General features: G+C 40.2%; 1 protein-coding gene across 3 annotated transcripts; it reads right to left on the bottom strand.

Annotated features, from left to right (window-relative positions):
* Positions 1 to 2078: 2078 nt before the first annotated feature.
* Positions 2079 to 20035, bottom strand: rabgef1 (RAB guanine nucleotide exchange factor (GEF) 1). Of its 3 annotated transcripts, none has more exons than XM_056284907.1 (9): positions 19968 to 20035; positions 18988 to 19179; positions 17217 to 17416; positions 13069 to 13235; positions 11976 to 12057; positions 11031 to 11163; positions 10484 to 10575; positions 8248 to 8504; positions 2079 to 4336 (listed from the first exon to the last, which is right to left on the bottom strand). In XM_056284907.1, exons 2-9 carry the CDS (start codon positions 19164 to 19166, stop codon positions 3917 to 3919), a joined length of 1530 nt encoding a protein of 509 aa, XP_056140882.1. In that variant the 5' UTR covers positions 19167 to 19179; positions 19968 to 20035; the 3' UTR covers positions 2079 to 3916. The 3 variants fall into 3 exon arrangements, with proteins under 3 accessions (XP_056140882.1, XP_056140881.1, XP_056140883.1); XM_056284906.1 differs by having other exon boundaries at positions 18988 to 19183; positions 19968 to 20032; XM_056284908.1 differs by lacking the exons at positions 11976 to 12057; positions 13069 to 13235; positions 17217 to 17416; positions 18988 to 19179; positions 19968 to 20035 and adding an exon at positions 11546 to 11669.
* Between the last annotated feature and the right edge of the window lie 2541 nt (positions 20036 to 22576).

Genomic DNA, 22576 nt, shown 5'->3' with positions numbered 1-22576 from the left:
AGACCTTACAATGCAAAAATAACCGCTAACAGTTTCCATTATTATTCCCTTTTTTTTCTTCAATTTTTAAAAAGACAAATGGCATTTCTTAAACAACACAGACTCATACAGAAGTTGACTCACGTTAAGAGTGTTTTCACCCTCAATGTTTCCACATTTGAAATGTAACTCTTAAGAAGACAGTTGTGAAACTGCTGAATACCAAAGGACAATTTAAAGAAGAATTCACACTTGTGATTATTAGTAAAAATGTTTTGACCATTTACAATAAGTGGGCAATGTGACGCCAGATGTGAAAAAACAAAAAGAGCTTGACTATCAATTACATGAGATTAGAAATTCCCTTTTTTGATATTAAAACTCATTACAATATGCTGCAATAACATCTGTATGCCAACACAGTCATTTCCATCTCACAGTATATATATATATATATCTTTCTATACATCACACTGTATAAAAAGTATGTACCTGCCTCACACTTCTTTTTTTTTGTTTTATCATCTTAAAATACTAAATGAAATGCTAATACCCTTCGCAAAATTGCTCAAGTTCTGTCAAGTTGGATGGGGTCATCATGAGTAACCAGCGAATTTCATTCCTGCCACAAATTCTTCACTGGTCTGAGATCGGGACTTTGCCATTCCAGGGCAATGATCTTTTTGTTTGTCAGCTGTGTGACTTTGGTTGTGTTTGGATCCAAAGGAGTTGAATCAAGTGCAACTGGACTTGGTATATATCCGTGAAGACGTTTCGCCTCTCATCCAAGAGGCTTCCTCAGTTCGTGCCTTTCTGACTAGACCAAGCTAGTCTGAGGATTAGTCTTAATTTAGTCTGAGCATTCACAGACATGTTGCGGAACAATTTGGGTCTGACACCCTTAAAATGGTGACATTCACAGACATGTTGCGGAACAATTTGGGTCTGACACCCTTAAAATGGTGTCTTGATTCAACTCCTTTGGATAACCATGACCTGGATGAATGAGAACATTCACAGACATGTTGTGTTTGGAGTCATCCCTGCAGGAAGTTGAATCGTCTCCTAATTCACAGTGTTGTTGGAGACTGCAGCAGGTGTTCCTACAGAACATCCCTATACTTTACAGCATACATTCTTCTTTCCATCTTCACAAGCCTTCTATAGGCCCTGCTGCAGGTAAATATACATCTACCCGGCATGAAGCTGCCACTTCTGTGCTTCAGAGCAAGGGTAGACTTCAGTGTTAGGTTTTTCACCTTACATAGTGCTTAGTGCAAAAGGCCAAAAAGAATTTTTTTGTCTCATCAGACAATGGAATCATCTTTTACTTTGTCTTAGTCTGTCAAATGCTTTCTAGCAAACACTAGCCGAGAGCTAAATTGGGTTTTTCAACATCAGCTTTCTTTTGTCCACTCTCCCACACTGCTGAGACTAGTGAGGCGGTGGGCTACTGTTGCAGTTTGCACACTTTATCCCATCTCAGCTATGGAAGACTGCAAACTCCATCAGAGTCGCAGAAGGCCTCTTCATGGCCTCTTCGATGAGTGACTTTCTCATCAAGTTACTCAATATCAGAGGATGACCTATTCTTGGCAGATTGACAATTTTGCCATACTATTTCATTTTCCTTACCATGAAGTTTAATGTGCCAAGGAACATTCAGTGCTTTTTAAATGTCCTCCCTCTGATTAGTGCATTTCAAGAACCTACTCTGATTTGCTTAGGTTTTTTTTTTCCAAGATGGAGTTTGTGTTAGGGAATCTCCTAACCAATCGTGGGAGCTCCCAGACATAGGTGTAGTTCAACTAAAATCCACGTAAAATGCCTAAGATGCACACATGACATGTCTATTTGACTAAATTTATTACTTCTAAAAACAATTAGTTGCGCCACAGCTAACTTGGGGCAAATCATTTTGGGAATTAGGTATTTTCTGTTTTAATATGCAAATAATCTTGATAAATGATAATAAATAAATATACATACAGTATTTTTTTTGGAGGGGGGGAGAGAGAGGGAGAGAGGGAGAGAGAGAGAGAGAGAGAGAGAGAGAGAGAGAGAGAGAGAGAGAGAGAGAGAGAGAGAGAGAGAGAGAGAGAGAGAGAGAGAGAGAGAGAGAGAGAGAGAGAGAGAGAGAGAGAGATGATCAACGGCAAAAAAACAACCAAAACTTGAGTTCACTGTGATCCAGGGCTGTTAAACAATAAAATATGGTAAAGTTCAAAATAGAAAAATACTTTGTACAGCAGCTAACTAAGTACCACGCATAAAACACTGCAACATAAAACTGTTACGAGTGTACCGCTTGAACCAAATGCAGACAAGCTTAGACAAATCCTTAAGAGTTTTTGTCTACAGGGAAAGGCAGGCTAGTCATCCACGAACAGTGCTTTTCTGAATTTTTTCTTTCAAAATTCTCCTATATTGCTGTGCCACAGTTGCCTTCATACCTGTCTAACAAGCAGGCTGGTACTTAATTTACAAATGGAGATTTGCCAAAATCTGTATTAGCTAGTTGTCTGCTGAACACTCAGTCAATCAAACAAATTAGGGATGTCCACAAATAATCAACCAATGTATATATTCATCAGTTTGTAACAGCCAAGCTGTTGAGAGGAGTTTGGGATTTCTGTTGAGTTTGCACACCCCAGTGGACAAAAGTGATTAGTGCTTCATGAGCATTGCCTTCTGACGCAGCAGAGTGAGAGATGTTGTGGTGTTTTCGGAAAAAGAGGTGTTTGCAAGATATATAGAGATGAGGTAATGTAACTGTGGCTATGTATCCCATCTGTGTACTGTAAATCAGATTTTGTGGGGCATCAGTCCCAGAGAAGAGCATGTAAAATCATTATGTAGCAAAATCTTAGATCTCTTACAGATGGTTTTATGTTTTGTCTGTCATATAGAGGCATCAAATTTAAATTAACAATGATAATCAGTGGAAAAACTCCTTGTAGCAGCTTCAATCTAATTAATCAAATGAATAATACCACTTTTGTTATTAAATTCATCTTCTTAGCTGAAGGATTAACTGCAAAAAACTTAAAATTCTTGACATACTCCTGAAAATGTAGACATGCTGATATTTCTAAAATAATCTAGACTGAAAATCTGTTCTTTTTGCACACATTTGCAATTGCAATGGAGTGTATAATGTGTGATATGATAGAGCCGTTGAGAGCTAGTCTCCTAAGCCAGGTGACTTGTCGTAAGTTTGTGGGACTTTGAGCTTATCTGGCTAGCTAGTCCCCAAAAGTCCCGATTATCTATTTCTTAATGTCAATCAAGAAAAATCTTTTAAATAGATATCTCTAAAACAAGACAAAAAAAATCCCATGTCCACTTAGGCTTTCTTACTGAATTGGAGGAAGTCTCTATTTTCAAACTTCTGAATATTTAGTATTTGTTGTGGAGCGCCAACACAGAACTGCACAGCATCTGGAAACCCCTCCATGAGCAAACATCCCTCGCTTGGTTGATATAATCTCATAGGTCATTCAGGTGCATTGATACAGCCTTGTACTGACCAACTAAGACATACTCTGACCTGTAACTACCTTTTTGATATTAATTTTTAGGGATACTTGGCATCTCTTTTAGCTACCAATTGGACAGTTGGAAAGCATTTTAGGTCTAAATCTGAGAAACTGGCTAAAAGAAAGCAAATACCTAAGGTTGCTAAAGTTAGCCACTCTGGCCTGATATTAGCTTTAACAGATAACCACCGAAACGAAGATGAGGATCTCATGACAAAATATAAAATGTGACAATGATTAGAAATGGAAACTGACCTCATTAACTGTGTTTAACATGGAGGGCGAAGATTTAGAAATCCATAGATGCTCACATGATCAAAACAGACCCAATAGTTTCCCTATTTAAAAGCATACAAGTCTTTAGACGGATGTTCACCCACTTCCCTTTTGGGACTATGCTACCCAGAAAACACTTGGGGTGTGAGGGGCGGTGGCAGTCGATTATTCTCCACATTATCAGCATCAATAGCAGAGGCTATAGGGGGTCGGATCTCCAGGGGATACTTCTCCAGGATGTCCTGCACCTCCTGCTGCACGCTGTCCTGCCAGGAGAGAAGGTCACTCTGAAGGCTCTGAGCACATTCCATCAGTTTCTCCTGCCGGCTGCTCAGGCTCGACAGCAGCTCCAGGTTCTGATGGAGCTGGGCCAAAACAGGATTGGTAGTGGTGGAGCCATGTTCTGGACTGGTCTTGGGCCAGCTACCATCACAACTGGGATGTCGGGGGGAGGCCTGACCCGACATGTAGCGCTCAAATTCCTCTGGGGACAGGTTGAGAGACTGGGCATCTAGCTTCTCAATGAAGGCCACAGCGCAGCACTGTAATATTCCACATTAGAGATACAAAATTAAAATTCAAGACCTAGGGATGAAATGAGCATATTATACGTCTGTAAGTATGTATCTTACATAACATCTGTAAGGGTTGTGTCAGGAAGGGCATGTGGCGTAAAATCTTTGCCAAATCAAATATGCGGATCATAAGTTAGATTTCCATACCGGATCGGTCGAGGCCCGGGTTACCAACGACCGCCACCGGTACTGTTGGCCAGCAGAGTACCGGTGGAAACTATGCTACTGTTGGGCGAAGGAGAAGGAGAGGGGGAAGGCATGTCCAGAGGCAGCGGGAGAAGAGGAGGGGTAGGAGTGTGGAAGTGAGAGTCGGAACCTTGAATGTTGGCACTATGACTGGTAAAGGGAGAGAAAGAAGAAAGGTAGGTATACTGTGTGTGCAAGAGACCAGGTGGTAGGGGAGTAAGGCCAGGAGCATTGGAGGTGGGTTCAAGCTCTTCTACCATGGTGAGAATGGAAGGAGAAATGGGGTAGGGGTAATTCTGAAGGAAGAGTATGTCAAGAGTGTGCTGGAGGTGAAGAGAGTGTCAGACAGAGTGATGAGTATGAAGCTGGAAATTGAAGGTGTATTGATGAATGTTATCAGCGCATATGCCCCACAAGTTGGGTGTGAGATGGAGGAGACAGAAGAATTCTGGAGTGGGTTGGATGAAGGGGTGGAAAGTGTAACCAAGGGGGAGAGAGTGGTGATTGGAGCAGACTTCAGTGGGCATGTTGGTGAAGGAAACAGTAGTGATGAGGAGGTGATGGACAGGTATGGTGTCAAGGAGAGAAAGGTGGAAGGACAGATGGTGGTGGATTTTGTGAAAAGGATGGAAATGGCTGTGGTGAATACATATTTCAAGAAGAGGGAGGAACACAGGGTGACATACAAGAGTGGAGGAAAGTGCACACAGGTGGACTACCTTATGTAGAAGGCGCGCTCTGAAAGGGATTGGAAACTGACAGGTGGTGACAGGGGAGAATGTAGCTAGGCAGCATTGGATGGTGGTATGTAGGATGACTTTGGAGACCAAGAAGAGGAAGAGAGTGAAGGCAGAGCCAAGGATGAAGTGGTGGAAGTTGAAGAAGGAAGACTGTTGTGTGGGGTTCAGGGAGGAGTTAAAACAAGCATTTGGGGGTAGTGAAGATTTACCAGATGGCTGGGCAAGCGCTGCAGAAATAGTGAGAGAGACAGCTAGGAAGGTACTTGGTGTGTCATCAGGACAGAGGAAGGAAAACAAGGAGACTTGGTGGTGGAAAGCATACAGAGGAAGAGGTTGGCAAAGAAGAGGTGGAATAGGGAGAGAGATGAAGAAAGTAGACAGGAGTACAAGGAGATGCAGTGTAAAGCGAAGAGAGAGGTGGCAAAGGCAAAGGAAAAGGCGTATGGTGAGTTGTATGAGAAGTTAGACACTAAGGAAGGAGAAAAGGACTTGTACTGATTGGCTAGACAGAGGGACTGAGCTGGAAAGGATGTGCAGCAGGTTAGGGTGATCAAGGATAGAGATGGAAATGTGCTGACAAGTGAGGAGATAGTGCTGAGAAGGTGGAAGGAGTACTTTGAGGGGCTGATGAATGAAGAAAATGAGAGAGAGAAAAGGTTGGATGATGTAGGGATAGTGAATCAGGAAGTTCAGCGGATTAGCAAGGAGGAAGTGAGGGCAGCTATGAAGAGGATGAAGAGTGGAAAGGCAGTTGGTCCAGATGACATACCTGTGGAGGCATGGAGATGTTTAGGAGAGATGGCAGTGTTTTTTTTAACTAGATTGTTTAACACAATCTTAGAAAGTGAGAGGAAGCCTGAGGGGTGGAGAAGAAGTATACTGGTACCGATTTTCAAGAATAAAGGCGATGTGCAGAACCGTAACAACTACAGAGGTATAAAGTTGATCAGCCACAGCATGGCGATATGGGAAAGAGTAATCGATGCTAGGTTAAGAAGACAGGTGAAGATTAGCGAGCAGCAGTGTGGTTTCATGCCACAAAAGAGCACTACAGATGTGACGTTTGCTTTGAGAATGTTGACTGAGAAGTATAGAGAAGTTCAGAAGGAGTTACATTGTGTCTTCGTGGATTTAGACAAAGCATACGACAGGGTGCCAAAAGAGGTGTAGTATTGTATGAGGAAGTCAGGAGTTGTGGAAAAGTATGTAGGAGTGGTGCAGGATATGTATGAGGGAAGTGTGACAGTGGTGAGGTGTGCGGTTGGAAAGACAGATGGGTTCAAGGTGGAGATGGGATTACATTAAGGATCGGCTCTGAGCCCTTTCTTGTTTGCAATGGTGATGGACAGGTTGATGGATGAGATCAGGCAGGAGTCTCCGTGGACTATGATATTTGCGGATGACATTGTGATCTGTAGTGAGAGTAGGTTGCAGGTGGGGGAGAGCCTGGAGAGGTGGAGGTATGCATAGGAGAGAAGAGGAATGAAAGTCAGTAGGAGCCAGACGGTATACATATGCATGAATGAGAGGGAGGACAGTGGAATGGTGAGGATGCAAGGAGTAGAGGTGACGAAGGCGTATGAGTTTAAATACTTGGGGTCAGCTGTACTAAGTATCGGGGAGTGCAGGAGAGAAATTAAGACGAGAGTGTAGGCAGGGTGGATTGGGTGGAGAAGAGTATCAGGAGTGATTTGCGACAGAAGGGTACCAGCAAGATTTAAAGGGAAGGTTTACAAAATGGTTGAGACCAGCTATATTATATGGTCTGGAGACAGTGGCACTGACAAAAAGACAGGGGGCGGAGCCGGAGGTGGCAGAGTTGAAGATGCTAAGATTTTCACTGGGAGTGACGAAGAAGGACAGGATTAAGAACGAGTATATTAGAGGGACAGCTCAGGTTGGATGGTTTGGAGACAAAGCAAGAGAGGCAAGATTGAGATGGTTTGGACATGAGTGGAGGAGAGATGCTGGCTATATTGGGAGAAGGATGCTGAATATGGAGCTGCCAGGGAAGAGGAAAAGGCCAAAGAGGAGGTTCATGGATGTGGTGAGAGAGGACACGCAGGTGGTTGGTGTGACAGAGGAAGATACAGAGAACAGGAAGAGATGGAAATGGATGATCCGCTGTGGTGACCCCTAACGGGAGCAGCCAAAAGTGGTAGTAGTAGCAGATACATCTGTAAGTATATATCGGTGTATTTATGCATAAATGTTCTCAAACTGTGAAATACTCAACACGTGAATACATGAATAGTAAAACCCACAGGTTGCAGACTTTCTATTGTTAGTTTCCCTTTTTTGCATTCTGTAAAGGTGATACTTATTGCTTCATAAATCTCATGATGTCCTTGCCTACCTGATACATGGATACTGTTAGATTCGAAGACTTTTTTTTCAGATATTCTTAGATAATCTAAAATCCTCTCTGGAAAGAAAATGTATTTGCAGCAGAGGTCAACAAATTTTACTTTACCTGCCTATTGACACTGGTCACTTCAGGCAGCGTTACGAACAGCAAAATAATATACTGGGGACAGAACAATATACTGGGTAGAAACCGTGTCAACGTTATCCAACGTCACTGACGTAACCAAAGGAAAAGCCCATTTCAGCATTCTCCAACACCTGGTACTTGTTACTGACTTCAGCTTACTTATCTTCTTATGGTCCTGGGGTAAGCTTTACCTATTCCCTAACCTCCCCTGGCAATGCATTTGCATATCAGAGAGGGCTTTAGTCTACTTTTAGAATGTTTCATTTTGTCTTGTTTACATCAGCTAAGTCAAACTCCTTGTATGTCCCAAACTTGACTTGACTTGAAATCTACAGAGCAAGGCTCATGCACTGTTAATCACTTCTCACACACACACACACACACACACACACGTTTGACCTACATAAACTGTCTGTTTAATTTACAATCAATTTCCACAGACCCAAATAAACACTTACCAGGTTGGTAAAATAGTACCCATCCTCTCCAGTCATCAGTCTGCTGGGGTTACAGAAGCGGGTAATATATTGGATGTTGGACTGCAAACGTGGTGGATTGGCCTTCAGCACAATATATATGAGTGCAGGGAGGAAGTCATCAGCTGAGGCCGGCTCATTCTTTGTTATCTTAATTGCACTGAAAATGTGTTTGCTGCAACGTGTGATGCATGCCAGCTTGTCTCGCGGCACCCTCTTGGAGTCCATCTCAATAACATCTGTGGGGTGTGGTCAAGTGATAAACACAAGTCAGATACTGTACAGGACATTTCTGAAACAGCTTCACAGAAAATTAAAAAGTTTAATTTTCCCATTTACACAGACACAGCTCAGTATAACCATTATTAAATATTACACATTACAACCACTCAACGGTTGTTTCCTACATCACCTACTGTCTGATAAGCTAGTCTAACACACACTCTACAACATTAAAACCCCTGCAGTCATTATACAAACAAGCACTCAAAACCTTAGACAAGACGCCATTCACTTTTTATCATTGCCATATTTAAAAAAAGTATAATCTACTTAGTTGGGAAAAACTCATCAAATACAAAAATGTCTTCCTAATTTATAAGATCATGCATGGTTTAGCGCCTCCTCCTCTGTCCAGCTTCATCAATTTCAAATCTAGAAGTGCTGCTACTTGTCTACAAATCACTGAATGGTGTAGTTCCAGAATACATCACTGACATGCTTGAAGAGAATAAACCGGGTAGGGCTCTAAGATCCATGGACTCAGGTCGGTTAGTTCAGCCCAAAGTCTAAATCAAACATGGTGAAGCAGCATTTAACTGTTATGCTGCATGCAACTGGAACAAACTACCAGAAAATCTTAAATGTGCCCCAAATATAGCAATTTCTAAATCTAGGTTAAACACATTTCTTTTTTCTTGTGCCTATGATTGAGCATTAAAACTTGCACCTTATTCCTACTGCACTTTAATTCTGGAAGTAGTAACTATGTTTTTATTCTATTTTTTTTTGTACTTTGTATTTTCTTTTTACAGTGCCTGTCTTTAATTATATTACTTTTTAATTACTATTTCAAAGTACATTTTATGTAGTTTGTACTCTTTTAATTATATTTCATATACGATTGTTCCCATTTGCTTTTTATCTTAATTATATTTTATATGGCTGTTCCTTTTCTGTTTTTATCTATGCAAAGCACACTGAATTGCCTTGTTTATGAAATGTGTCATCATATAAATAAACTTGCTTGCTTGCTTACCACAAACAGAACTACTAGAGGTGCAGCTAGAGGGGACTGCACAATCCCACTGCATTTAGTCAGGTCGCCTTCTCCTTTAGAGTATCACACCAATGAAACTCAGTACCACAATCAATTAGAGACCCCATCCTATTATTAATTTAAGTGTAATATCAAGAAATGGCTTATGAAGACCCAACAATGTAAACAATGATACTATTCACACACACCTTTAACATGTTGTATGTCTGCCTTTTTATATATATTATTTTCTATATTATCTTTTTCTACATTATTTGTATATTCTGTATATATTTTCTTATTTACGTGCTCTTGTTGTTCTTGTATATTAACTATGTTGTATGTTTTTTTTGTACTATTTTATTATCTTAGGATGCCTAACAACATCAGGCAAAGGGACTGTGCTGAAGGAAACTAGCCTATTAGCTAACTCAGGTACATTTACATTTGCTTCAAATGTAGATTAATGTACATTGTCCCTTCCCAAATAAAAGTTTAAACTAAACTAAATATACAGCATATTCAAAGCTCAGCGTTTTCGTTTTTTACCGATTTTCACCGAAAAATACCTAGATTTTTTAAAAGGAGCAATCAGTTTAAACTGATTTTCACCCGGATTTTATGTTTCCACGGATCCAAAAATTGTTCCTGTTCGTATGAGGTTGTGTAACAGAGTCCTGTTGTGGCGAAATTCGGCATGCTGGATGGCTTTGAAAACTAAAAACCGAAAACACTGAGCCTTGAGCATATTACATATACACCTGGATGTCCAGGTGCGAAAGCAGTTTTGTCCTATCAATAGTTTGCTAGGTCCCAGTGTCACAGATGTCCCTTGTGAGGAGCCAGCTCATCTGGCTCATCTTAATTTAGGTCAATGAGCTTTCAGTTTCAGTCTAGTGTCTGATTTCGAAAATCTTTAGTATACACAGTAAGATTGAACGTTACAGCATATGGCCTGACCTGTTATTGCTTTGACTACGTTGTCGGAGACTTCAGGAATCTCCTCATCCATTGACACACACAACATCTGGATTGTCACCCAATGTAAGGCCCTGGCACACACAGAGACAATATATATGTCTATGGGCTTTCAATGTTGTGTTAGTGTACATAATGCCATGCAGAAACAGAATCAATTGCACTGACAAATAATAATCAACTGCAAGGGTTAAGACGAAAGATTAGACTGATCATTACCAACATTAGTGGAAACGGGTGCTGTTTATAGGGATGTAACTATATAGTTTTAGATAGAAGGCAAGTACCGGTGTAAAACAGGAAGAATTTCTCCAGTATAAAACTCTTGATACTAAGAGGCACATACAATGTGTCAGAAAAAAGGGATTTGATTGACTATTTGACACATAACTATCATGTGTCCCTTTAAAGTGTGCTATACTGGGATGATTAAAATTAATAGTCATAGCCAATACTGTTCAGGGAAAACATTGGATCAAGTTAGTAATGGGCATTGGCTGATTTCTGAAATTTTAACATTCACCACCACCTTATCCTGTTCTGTGTGGCAAGGTCTTTATTCTCATCATCAGTGGTCTCTGGGCAAAACACACTCTTATAAAGACGAGTCATGATGTATTTCTCCACCTGGTCCATCACTCGTTCCACACTCTCTGAGGAGCCTTCAAAAGGAAATTCAAGATTAATTCATTTGACAGATGTCATACACAGCAATTCAATATCACCAATTATTCTAAATGAGACTTAGTGTTCTTGGATGATAACCAATGTAGAAAAGAGCTTGCTTCAATAAGTTAAGAAATATATTATGCAGCTAATTTTACATTCCCTTGAAATTCAAGAAAATAAAGGTCGCCTTAGCCCTGCAAGTCATGATTTAAAAGTGAGTTAAATTAAAAAAGGGTAATTCTCTCACACAGTCTAAACAAACATTACTATTCACAGGTGATAACTCTTCAACCGTGCGACACGCTAAATACGCTAAAGGCAAAAATAAGTATTTGTTAAACTTTCATCAAACACAAAACTCAACATTGGGCTTACTAAAGTTTCTTGGCTTTATTTTGCACATTTGTTGGAAGTTCCTTGGTAATGATGTAAAATCATTAAGATCCTCCTATTTTGTGTAGTTTAACCTACTGGTAACAGTGGTGATGCTTGATAACTGCAGTGGTGCTTGATCAATCTAAATATCAGAGCCATTTGAAACAAAACAGAGAAATGAGTACCATTATGCCTGTACCTTTCCCACCTTCAAACACACATGGCTACACTACAGTTTTAGCTATTGATGTTGCGATACCTAGTGGCAAAAGGACTTCCGAGTCTGTACTACCATATCTGCTTGCTAGCCACAACAACAATTTCACACTCTTCACATGGGAGCTACCCGTATAATGCTCATATTCCTGCCTCAGTTGGTACTTGTTATTTGAAGTTGCTGGCTACAGATTACAACTTTTCATGATCTAACCTTTAAAGTGGCTCATTAGACGTTCAGACATGTTCTGGTAGAAATCTTGAACACACTCTGACAGCTCTTCAGCACTCAAGTCCTGATAAAACAGAAAGTCAGATGGCTATTGCTGGGGGATGTACCTGAAAATATTATTAAGCCTAAAATGTTCATATTAGTTGATAACTTTGTGCATGTTATATGTAAAATTACTATTTTTGTAAAGAGAACTCTCAAAGTTTTTCTCTTGAAATTCAGCATTAGTTGGTTCTGCACACAGGAGGATTGTTTAATTGCTTAGAACACAATAAAAAACGGTGACTGCAAACATTCCCAAATCCTCTGTGAATAGTACACATGGCCATTGAAACTGTAGTTAATGGTCACGCCCATATTTGCATACGAAGCTAGTCTTGGGTTTGGTTGTTATGCAACTGTACTGTTTACAAGGGTGGGGATACCTGCAGTCAGTTTAGACTGAAGATGTCACTTAGATGAGTGATGAAACATCTGTCAATAAACGTATCCAGATGAACTGATTCAACCTTCTTTGACAATAAAAAAATGATAAGTTTGCTAAAAGTTACTTCATCATTTGGACTGACATTGCTAATCTTTCAACCTGTGCGGAAAACCCTCCCAAAGGGTGAACTGGTGTTGAAGATACCCAAGTAGTGTTTTGCCAGTAGGCTTACTCTGAGAAAGTTTCATGTGGGGCAATCAAACGCTGTACTGTACCGTAGGTACTAGGTAGCTTAGATTAGGTAGAGTAGTGCCAGAGCGACATGATTGGCTTTCCCATTGTCATTCATTTATCTTCTGTTAAACATGAGAGGAACTTCCCAAGAGCAGTTATCAAAACTTATCGAGGTCTGTTTATTTTTAAATCCAGGGTCATCCAGCACTACACATAGGCATTACTATATTATACATGGCAGTCTGAATAACTTCTTGGTCTTACTAAAACCTGGTCTTAAGCCCCAGTGGGTACTTATCGAAAGCAACTCTTTACTTGTGAAAAGTAAAAAATGATTACAGACTACTTTTTCAAGATCACATGACAAGGAGCATTTGATATTTGATTAGAAAAAAATAATAAGGGAATGCAAACCTTCTTATTGGATATGCTCTCAATGAACGCCCGGCACTGCTTATGGATCTCCCGGCCGGGCTTCTGTAAGTTTTTCAAGAAGTCAACAAAGTCCTTGGAGACACGATCTGTCTCCATGCTCGACTGGCGACTAATGGATGGACTAGGTGTCTTGCCCTCTTGGGTTTCTAGAGATGACAGAAGACATTTGGCAAGAAATGTAATTTTAGCTGTCTTCGTCTTACTAACTGCATACCTCCTGAGGTTAGCAGAATAAAACAATAAGCAAAACCTTCAATGAATTCAAAGCAAATCTATGGAAACCCTACATGAATAATCCTAAAACACACTGATAACACGTTTGGAAAATAATAAATATAATATCAATCATAAATCCTCCTTCAAAGAGTCAACAGATACATTATCAGTTACGGTTAAAATTGTTCCTTAAACACACTATTGACTTGTCAGCCAGGTAAAACCCTGTGTGGATTTCAATTTATGTGTTTCTATTTGCCAGAGATTAGCCATTGTACCAGGCCTGCAGCAGACTAATAATGTAATCAGAGACATGTCAATAAAACTGATCTTTTGGTCAAGACCAATACATGAGGCTACTTTGACAGCTAGCACCTTGTAAATATTGCTTCTAAATACAGGAATCCATTTCTCCTGTGACATGGTGCTTATGTGTGTTCCAGGTGCATTACAGAGAGTGAGTCAGACCATTTGACAGACACCCACCTCTTAGCCTAGTCACCAGTGCTGCCAGTATAGCGACAATGATGGGGATATCACAGAACAATGAATAGAAAGGGTAAGCCAACTCAGACAAGTAAAATATTAGACAATCAAAATAAAGCAATCAATCATATGAAGCAAACAAGCTTTGGTCACACAAAAATCTCACAACCAAATAGGCAGGCCACAAGTCTGATGGACAGCTAGCTAAGTCAATCAGACTAATTCTAAGCAACATAACTAACTAATTAAAAATTAATCTAAAATCAACCCATGTTGATTTTACTCTAAAATCAACATAGGTTTAATAAGCCTCTGAGGCTTTCTTAAATCCTACCCCTTTCACATTAAGGTAATGACCCAAGAAATTCAGGGGCTGACCCAACAACCCCCCCCCCCCATGCAACATGAGAAACACATACAGCTTGGTGTGAAAGTTCAACATATACTCCATATCATAGTACCCCACCTCCAAGGCTTGTTTTTGGCTTCTCTGCCTTGGACACAAATTTAGTAGAGAAAGTACAGCTACAGTGAAGGATAAGGGATAAAATATGGCAATAAATCCAATTTACAATTTCAAAGCCCGCTTACATGCAAAGGTCTACTACAGGTCTATTTCTAAAAGGATGGCTCAGTTCGTCGTTTTTTTTACTATGTGTCCAAATTACACAGAGTTAGACAAGTTTGGGGATACCATTTTTGAACGTGTCCGTGCAGGTTGAAGGTACACTGAAAAGTGCACTTACCCTAGTTTAGCTCAACTGCTGGATGTCTACCGAGATCATTAGCGGTTCCTCTCAAAGTAAGGCTTCTCTGAAGCCAATGATCAATAATTTTTATTTGTTAGGCTGGCGTTAACAAATTTTCTTAAGAAACACCTTCACAAGCACACACAAAATACTAAAAATGAAATCATAGTTTTGAATTATTTTTTCATAATAAGTATCTTTTTCTGTGATATCCATCTTTTTCCGCTGTAGAAGATGAGCGATATTAATTAATTAAGTTTTAATTAAGTTTCCTTTATTAGTCCCCTTGGGGAAATTCAGTTACTGCAAATTAACCCATTCTAGCTGGGATCTGTGTCGCTAGGAGCAATGGGCTGCCACCCTCATGCTGCGCCCAGGGACCAACTCCAGTTCTTTACCCATTGCCATGGTCAGGGGCACAGACAGGAGTATAAACCGTAACATGCATGTTTTTTTTTGATGGTGGGGGGAAACCGGAGCACCCGGTGAAACCCCCCCCCACAGACACGGGGAGAACATGCAAACACCACACAGAGGACGACCTGGGATGACCCCCAAGGTTTGAACCCAGGACCTTCTTGCTGTGAGGCGACAGCGCCAACCACTGGGCCACCGTGCCGCCAATATGCATCTTCTTCCACCATAGAAAAAGATGGATATGCGTATTAAGTTAAAACAATTCTAAACTATCTTAACCTTTAGGATTTTGAATACACTTGTGAAAACGCTGGTTAAGAAAAATAGTTAAAGACTGCATGAAACGGCATAAGGGTATCACAAGCTTCTGCGATGTGACGCTTTTCTGAAAGAAACAGACTGGTAGGGTGGGAATTAAAAAGGGGCGGGTGGTTGATTTGATTGATGTTCTAACGTGAATGAACTCCGACCATTCTTTCGTAGCCACAGAGTTTTGGGGTTAAAGAGTGTTTTTGGATGCAAACAGGCAAAGATGCAACTACATCCCATGGTATTGCAGAGTGCAGAGAAGCACATTTAAATTTTCATAAGGTGGGGAAATTCAAATCAAATTACTACTGGACAATTTTCTTGATGCCCACCCACACCTGCAAAGAGATGTAACTATGAATCTGATGTCTTTTCCAGAAAGAGAAAACAAAGGATTCTTTAAACCCAAATAGTCAGGGCAATGCTTTTTGTGATTTTTTTTTGGCACATAATAACAGACAAATGAGAACTCGGTGCAGTTAAAAGGGGTAAGCATGTATGTAAACATGGTAATATACCCTGAAACCGAATGGCAGGGACATTAAACAATTTTATATACTCTCATGTGAATTGCCTCCTACTTGGGATGGACATTTATCATTATTGTATACCCAGGTCATATATGTGAAAGGGGTATTGGAGAAACTAGAGGAAATAAGGTAAGCTGGTAGCTTATCACACACTCTCCCTCAGGGTGGGGAGAACATTTTACCTTCAGTAGAAGAGCCTATTTCCCATGAGGGAATAAAGATCCCTCTCCAGTCTCTAAGGCTCCTCTCCTCTTTCTCAGGAGGGGCTGACAGCAAGATGGGAGGAGGCCATTTATTGTAATGAGAGGGTGCAAGAAGGAAAGGCAATGGGGTGAAGAGGAGACAATGTAATGAACAAAAATAACTTAAGTCCAACCAAAAGAGGGAAAATGTAGAAAAGTTAATGTGCAATGGTAACAATGCCAATGCGGAACCACTTGGGTAGTGCAGCACACTAATTTCCTAGTGCCCCAAAGCTGAGGCTCACAATCAGAACCCCTGTGTTGCCCTGGCTTGGCCAGGTGCCTTAAGAAACACAACCTTGGGTGGGTAACCGGTAGGGGTAATGTGTCTCATTATTGTAATCAGTGACTCCTACAGAAAATGGGGCGCTTGTATAGCTGCAGATGAATCTGGGGAGAATAAAATGAATCCTGGCATGCATTACATTGCCCCAGAGGAACCTGCAGCTGAAAGGTGAAAAGCAGCAGTTGGTGATTCCATGTTTATTGGCAGATACATGTGATAACCTTCACCCTCCCCAACCAATGTGCAATGGCGGGAACTTAGAGGAACAGGGGATTGAACAGCCCAATTTGGAAAAAGGGGAGAAAATATGAAATCATAAAAGTAAAGAATAATGCAATGTTAATCTAATTAGAGGAACAGATTGGATTGAATAAAAAAAAGTGGACTGGAGCATGACAGAGGCCACTAGCAGAGGTAGGGGCAGCAGTGATGTAATAAAAATGGGGAATGGTTAAAAAGAAAGACTATATGCATGGGCATTAAAAAAACAAAACAAAAACAAAAACAATGAAACACCACATGTGAAGCTAAAATGATATGTAAAACATAATGGTATGACAAAAGTACCAAAGAAAAAATACTTACCATAATTAACATTTCTCATTCTTGCCCCAGAGAAGTCACGACATTTTTCATCTACACTTATTAGGTACCTTTCAGCTTGGATTGACACAATCGCCCGGTAGCAATGCCTTTCACAGAAAGCCCATAAAAGGGCCTTAGACAATCATAACTGTAAGGAGCTAGGGGGTTAGACAAAAGCTTAAACTTTAAGTCACCTTTCCAGAGAGCACAGTCACACAAGGCATAGAACTTGAAACTAGGTGACAAGTTGGACTGATAGCAGGCTGTATGAAAGTTAAATGCTTGACGTGTGTGCTAAAGCTTCTACCTTTCTTGGGGGCCGTACGTGACGAGGGGCTGAAGAACTTTTTAACAGTGGTCACCTTGCGTGTCTTCTCATTGGTCTTCTTCTCCTCAAATTTGGAAAAGGGACCTAGAGAGGCTGGGTTTGGTTGGGCTTGGGACGGTGTGGTTTGGGACTGGGTTCCCTGGCTACTGGCATAAGCAGCCTCCTCCTCACGCTGCAACCTGCAAAGTAGCCATGGAAATATTTCTTAGTAGATAAATACATTATGTATCTGGATGTTTTCAAATGAAAAATAAAATAATGAATATTCCTGACAGTGGTTCAAAAATAAAAAGTGGCTACAGAAAGTATTCACTCCGCATTGATTATTACTTTTTTGCTGTCTTGCAAAGTGAAAATAAAACCTATTTAAATAGGCTATTTTTCACTCCAAAGGAAGTATTTCCTTACAATGTCAAAATAGAATTAAGTATTTCAGAATATTGTCTTTATGCATGCTCAGTAATCCAGGTAAGAAAATCAAAGAAGGTTGAATCCAGATGAACTGATTCAACCTTCTTTGATATTTTAGATTATTGAAAATAAAAACCTGAAAATTACTTAATTGATACATATTTTTGTATCAACCTAAATTGTCAGGTGTATTCATTATCCTTGAGACGGCACACTCAATATGTTAAATCTCCATCAGTGTCTACCTGGCACAATTCACAAATTGAGAAGGTGGTCTAAAGTGAAACTCGCAGAGAGAACAGAAAGCGCTCTAAACTTGTGAGTTGCACAAGCGGGTTATTGAGTTTTATGGCAGAAGAGGTGGACCAAACAATTTAAACAATGGGCTGAAAGTGAAAGCAAAGCCTATGATTATTGAAAACTGTTGACTGTGCAGTGTTGTTTCTCAGTATGATCAGCAGTACAAGTGATCCTGTTACATAATTGGAAGTCGGTTGATTCACTGTTAATAGTCGTCAATTTTATTTGTATAGCCCAATATCACAAATTACAAATTTGCCTCAAGGGGCTTTAGAGCAACAAAACATCCTGTCCTTAGACCTTCGCATTGGATAAGGAATAACTCCCTAAAAAATAATACTGAAAAAAACATCACTTAATGCAGCTTTAATGTTGGCCTTTCGTAGATGTGTCTTCCTTCTAGCCACTCTGAAATGGCCCAACCGTGTAGAGCTCATAGAGACACTTGAGAAAACTCATGGCTGCGGCTATCATTACTGCCTGATGCCTATCTACAAAGTAGGGACTCGGGGAGGAGGGGTAAAAACTTTTGTGCACGAGAAATGTATCATTTTAGAAAAAAAAGTGTTGAACAAAAAAGAATTTGCTTCATATATGTGATACATTTATTGTGTTAGTGAAGGGGAAAATACTTGCACTGAAATTTGGAGGCATAACAGAAACAAAATATTGAGTTCAAGGGGATTGAATACCTTCTGAGGGCACTGTAGCACATACTTTCATAGTTATGGTTAGTTGCATACCTCGTACACCCTGTCCAAATAATATAAACTTTAAGTAGGATCAATTTAATCAAAGGCCCAGAAAAACATACATGACCGTTTCAATAACTGAAAATGATTCAAGGCAAAATAAGATTTGCATCAGGCCTGAGTTCTATAAACATTTTCATACTTTCTGCAATGTAGCAAACCAATTTGAAAATACAATAAGGTACGCTTCAGAGCTCTGTTTTAGCCTAAAGTAACACTGAGAACCGAGGTTGGTGCTGATACTACGAGCACCTCCTACTCAGCATGCGCAACTAATAATGCCTTACTTCTCAGCCAAGGCCCAGTCCTCTTGGATCTGTTTCTGACGGGCTCTCTGGTACTCTTCCCTCCAGCACTTGGAGCACAGGCCCTGCCATGCAGCGTTGCCATAGTAACCGCATCCCTTTTTGCACAACAGCTCTGACTGGTCCACATGGATTCCGCGCCGCTCTGTCCGCTGACTCATGGTGATGGCCAGCCTGTCTGGCAGGAAATAAAAACGATCTCCAATTTGTTAGCCAATCTATATGGCAGACATTGTTATCTATCTTAGAAGCAGCATTAAACCACTGTGTGACAAGTAAACTTCTTGTCACATGAACACATCGCTGACATTTGGCTCGAGATGGATGCGAGAACTATGTTTCTATGTCGAAAAAATACTGACCGCATACATTTCTCAAAGTCAAGCCCTAGGTCATTTGAAAAGGACTTGTTTAAGATTGCATAACTGCATCCTATCAACATGACGTAAAAGGAGGTGGATGAGACTGACAGCGTCCAGGTGCTTATCAACAGTTAATGACAATGACGCCAAAGGGCGTTATACGGATTCCCTGGCAAAAAAAAAAAATCCTCTGGTTCTGGGGTCAAGCCAAATGAACAGTTAATAAAGGTTAGCTAACGATACCAGTTTTATCTTAACCGAGTGTTTTGTTTTTTTTGTTTTTTTTAAAATTCACACTCAACGTAACTTAATCGAGAAACTATTCTTTTAGGCGTTACATATAAAGCACCAACCAACCTTTCTGAAATGACAAGATATCCCAGTTAAGCTAGGATAAACAAAGTCATAAATGCTACGTTAACGCTACGTTAACGTTACGAATGATATACGTTATAAATGCTACGTTAACGCTATGCTAAACTAGCTTGCTAGCTACACAGCGTTAAAATACTAACATTCACTAACTGAATAAAAACGAAGTTAGCACACATTCAGAACTACATGAACATCGATTCTATTAAGTTATATGAAAATCCCGACCTCTAATGGAGAATTCGTTGAGGACGATTACAGACTGACATCTAGGACATCCAAGGCTAACTACAGACACCAATACCCTTGTTATGGTTGACAAACCCGTCCCGTGTTGCTGAGGTCCCGTTGCGTTCGCTGCAGCCCGGAAGTTGGAAAACGTTTCGAGAACAAGATAAATTTTAGCTTTGTCTTTTTCTCGAAACAAACGCTTAACTGGCTGAGACAGAGATTTATTTCAAAATGCTTGGAAGTAAAATTGTTTCATCCATCCCACATGAATACCTATTAGTAATGAGTGAGATACAATCGCAGACTAATTTCCACTCATAGAGAAGAATATATAGGTAGGCTAGATACATTAAGCGAAAACGGACGGTCTAGAATAATAGCCTACATTTATATTTAGTCTCGAATTTTATTTTTGTCAAATGAAGCCATTGGTCTGATTTAATGGCTACATCAATAAAGAACTGACTTTTCTAAGTGGTTGACTTTTATTGTGAATTCAGTGTGCGCTTGTGCTCATCTTGGTCTGCGAGTTCTACGGGCAAACGCAATACACCTTCATACATTTTACATCGATATCTGCTGTTATTTCTAAACCAGATTGTATTGCGTATGAGTGATAGCCTACACAAAACCCATTAGTTAAGCCCATTATGTGGGGTCCTGGTGAACAAAATGATGCGGTCTTTCACTTAAAAGTACAGGTGCAATGAATTCACAAAAATCGTGGTCCAGTTAATTGCTTGGGTCAAAAAAAAAAAGAAAAGAAAAAGAAAAAGACCTGACACTGAATGAACATGTTTTAATGTGCTTTTATTATCATGGAGAATGGAAAGTCATCTCTTGAACGTTTCCATGACAATATATCAATTTATATAGAATGTTGTCGGTCTTCGGTAGTGCAGAGGGGCTAGCTACTGTGAGGACGCCTATCAATACAGGGGACTCAGAGAAGGAAAGACATGTCTAATTAGTTTTTGGGGTCAAATTTAAACCCATTGCTTGTAATTTATCTAATTCCTTAAAGCACACCGTGAGTGACACATGCGTACATCTCTCAACTTCTCTGTCAAGTGGCTAAAACAAACCTCCTGATAACATTTAAAAAAAATAAAATCTATTACTTTTTGATTTATGATTCTGCTTGGAAAATCAAGCTGAAACTAGATTGAAGACTCACTGAGATAAAGCATCCACATGGTTATTCATTGACACTTAATAATGATGAGACAAAAGACTGAATGCAATTTGAATTAACGATGCAGTGCTGCAGATTAATACCATAAGGTGAATTATCGAATAAGGAAATATGCAAGTTTATGAGCATATATGAGCCAAAACAATTCATCATATCAATAACTAAGTACGTAACTGCATGGCAGAAACCAGGCCCTGCCACTGAGTTTGGCACTGGGCTCTGCTGCAGTTTGCTAGTTTCCAGCGCATTGTACCACCTGCCTGTTTCACTGTTTGTATATAAGATTATTGTGGTCTTGAAAGTTCTCGTTGCTCTGCTTCATTTTCTTTCTATTTTTGGGAACTTTGTTTGCTGTGCACCCTGCTCCCTCAAACACTGACTCAGCAAAAAAAAACCCCAAACAAATTGTATACACCTTCGCATTGCAAACTGCCAAGTGTTGCCCCTGCCGAGTTTCCTGCTGCAGCCAAACACTTGAGTACCTGGATCTCTTCAGTCACCCACGATATGGTTGCTGCTCCTATTACATGTCCAGAAGCCAACTCAAAAGCTTGTCGTCCAATTCTACAAAATCCACAAATTATTTAAAGATGGAAGGTGATACGTCCCTACTTCTTGTGAGTAACGTCTTCAAGTTAATCTGAGATGTTCGCCACTGCTAGCTCCACCTACTGATTCCAGGAATTTATATTTGGCTGCACATAATGAGGTGGTACAAAATTTGAGTACCAGTCCCCTTTAGAGAGAAAGAAAGAAAGCCACTTTATTTGACATTATATTCTTACAATGACTTTGTTCTCTGCATTTAACCCATCCTATTGTATAGGAGCAGTGGGTAGCCGCAGCACCTGGGACCAACTCCAGTTCTTCTTTGCATTGCATTGGTCAGGGACCCAGACAGGAGTATTAACCCTAACATGCATGTTTTTTTGATGGTGGGAGGAAACTGGAGCACCGGGAGGAAACTCACACAGACATGGGGAGAACATGCAAACTCCACATAGAAAGGATCCGGGACGGCCTGGGGTTCGAACCCAGGACCTTCTTGCTGTGAGGCAACAGTGCTAACCACTGTCTTACCGATAATAATAATAATAATTAAAAAAAAACACTTTCAGTGCTTGTGGTTTGCCAGCACAAGACCTTACAAACAACATGGTTTTGCAGCGGAACGGGGCCTTTATTAGAGTCAGGGGCCCGGCAGAACTACTAGCAGCAACTGTCTCCCACTATCCTTTAAATTGCATTATCCGAGTCATTTCTCTTTGCCATCAATCAATCATTCTATGTGTTATCTTTTAAAAATGTATCTCACATTAGAACAAAATTCAGCCAAAAAATTTGATTTAGCAACAACGAATCAGCTGGCTGTGTTTATATTTCACCAGAAAACGAATTACCACACCAACAC

The sequence above is a fragment of the Lampris incognitus genome, chromosome 8 (assembly GCF_029633865.1).
Source record: "Lampris incognitus isolate fLamInc1 chromosome 8, fLamInc1.hap2, whole genome shotgun sequence".
NCBI lineage: Eukaryota > Metazoa > Chordata > Actinopteri > Lampriformes > Lampridae > Lampris > Lampris incognitus.
This window is presented reverse-complemented; position numbering and strand designations above follow the sequence as displayed.

Bases quoted from the DNA above. Each gene is read 5' to 3' on its own strand.
- rabgef1 (XM_056284907.1), bottom strand. From the start codon at position 19,166: ATGAGTCAGCGGACAGAGCGGCGCGGAATCCATGTGGACCAGTCAGAG. The intron at 17,417-18,987 runs GTAAGGCATTAT...GCTACTTTGCAG, and splicing joins GACTGGGCCTTGGCTGAGAA to GTTGCAGCGTGAGGAGGAGG. The intron at 4,337-8,247 runs GTAAGTGTTTAT...GGAATATTACAG, and splicing joins GGTACTATTTTACCAACCTG to TGCTGCGCTGTGGCCTTCAT.